This window comes from Phocoena sinus, chromosome 9 (genome assembly GCF_008692025.1).
Source record: "Phocoena sinus isolate mPhoSin1 chromosome 9, mPhoSin1.pri, whole genome shotgun sequence".
In the NCBI taxonomy this organism is placed as follows: Eukaryota; Metazoa; Chordata; class Mammalia; order Artiodactyla; family Phocoenidae; genus Phocoena; species Phocoena sinus.
The window spans coordinates 65,853,900-65,855,853 of NC_045771.1; the positions used below are offsets into that span (position 1 = coordinate 65,853,900).

The 1,954-nt window shown below is 39.2% G+C and overlaps 1 protein-coding gene across 1 annotated transcript; it reads left to right on the forward strand.

The window, feature by feature from the left end:
• Nucleotides 1-216: 216 nt before the first annotated feature.
• LOC116759475 (RNA-binding protein 3-like) lies at nucleotides 217-995 on the forward strand. The gene has a single exon (XM_032643296.1). It carries the CDS (start codon nucleotides 240-242, stop codon nucleotides 708-710), a length of 471 nt encoding a protein of 156 aa, XP_032499187.1. The 5' UTR covers nucleotides 217-239; the 3' UTR covers nucleotides 711-995.
• Nucleotides 996-1,954: the final 959 nt, after the last annotated feature.

Genomic DNA, 1,954 nt, shown 5'->3' on the forward strand with positions numbered 1-1,954 from the left:
CTGCATTAAAGATAGACAAGTTCTTTTTAATATTTCTTTGATAATATCAAAACTAATAGCCACAATTTGTGATATTAACTTCATCTAAAAATGCATTCCAGATATTCCTGTGAATAGGGAAATCTGTGTGAATTATACTCTAGTCTAGCCTACAAAAAGAAATGACAGCCCAGTCTCTCAGCTTCTTGGCAGTAGCTGTCTCTTCGGCCTTTTAATTTCCAGGACTTGAATTTACCACCATGTCCTCTGAAGAAGGGAAGCTCTTTGTGGGAGGGCTCAACTTCAACACTGATGAGCAGGCTGTGGAAGACCACTTCAGCAGCTTCAGACCTATTTCTGAGGTGGTTGTTGTCAAGGACTGGGAGACTCAGCGATCCCGGGGCTTTGGCTTCATCACCTTCACCAATCCAGAGCATGCCTCAGATGTCATGAGAGCCATGAATGGAGAGTCTCTGGACGGTCGTCAGATCGGTGGAGACCACGCGGGCAAGTTGGCCCAAGGAACAAGAGGGGGTGCCTTTGGGGCCTATGGGCGTGGTCACAGCTACTCTAGAGGTGGTGGGGACCAGGGCTATGGAAGTGGCAGGTATGACAGCCGACCTGGAGGATATGGATATGGATATGGAAGGTCCAGAGACTATGGCGGCAGAAGCCAGGGTGGTTATGACCGCTACTCAGGAGGAAATTACAGGGATAATTATGACAACTGAGATGAGGCATGTACACCTAATGTAGATACACAAGGAATAAAACTTCTTCTGATCCAGCACCATCCCTCCAAATGGCTATATTTATAAAGATTTTTGGAGCTGCACTGAAACATCTGTTTTAGTTACATCAACTTATTTTTTTGAGTAGAGCTCCCAAGGTAGCTTGTTAAAGACCTTTCATAAAGTTCCATGTGTTTTTTTTTTTTTTTTTTTTCCTCCCATTTAAAGACAAATTCTGAGACGTTTGTGGAGTCTGGATATTTTTTTACCAGTTTTTTAGTTGGGGCTCTCAGGAATGTTGGTTCTAGCAAAAAATGTTTGCCCATACTGATTTTTTTAAGTAATGTGCATCTAGGAACATTTTAAACACCTGTACACAATGTTTAATCGTGATTAGGAAGCAATTTCTAACTGTAACTATAAGAAATGAAGAACATGATTACTTAGAGGTGTTTTTTACTCCAGATCTCTGCCTTGACTATATAGAAGTTTCTTAAAAATATCTGTCATTTTTTTCTTAATACTGGAAGAAACAAATATTCTGTTGTGTTTCACGTAGCGTTTAGGATGTCTTTCACCAAGTTGATTAAAAAGATGAAATTTGAAAACAAAAAAACAACAACAAAAAAAAGAAATGACAGACGGAAGGTCATTAATGCTAAAAATATGGAGAGGCATTGAGGTTTTTGGTTTTGGTTTTTAACAGAGCATCTATGAATGCATTCATGTCATTTGTCCCAACCTCCAGTTTTGAATTTTTTAGGGGAAGTGTGGAGGAAGATTTGGGCAATAAAGGAGGAAGAGGAAAGGAGGAAATCTAAGTCTCAACCCCATGATCTGCCTCAGTTCCAAGTATACATATTTTGTTCTTAGTTAGAAACATTTTTCTTCCAAGAGTTAAACATGGTAAAGGTGGTCCACTGGCTAAGAAAAAATGATTTGGGGCTACAAATGTATTCATTCATTTAACAGCACTTAAGTACCTACTATATGCCACTCCATATAGGAAACAATATCTGCTCTCAAGTAGCTCACTGTCTAAAAAAGAGGTAGGGAGGGCCAGAATACGTACCATGAGGTATGATACAGTCAAATTTCAATAATATATATATGCACTGGTTACTAAGGAAGAACAGGAGTTAGCAACACTGAGGAAGGAAGAAGGTATTCAACTTAGAACAGTACAAATACACAGGACTAAAATGGGTCTTGAATCAAAAAACTCAACAGCAAATACCTTGATA

Coding starts and splice junctions, on each gene's coding strand:
- LOC116759475 (XM_032643296.1), top strand. CDS start 240: ATGTCCTCTGAAGAAGGGAAGCTCTTTGTGGGAGGGCTCAACTTCAAC.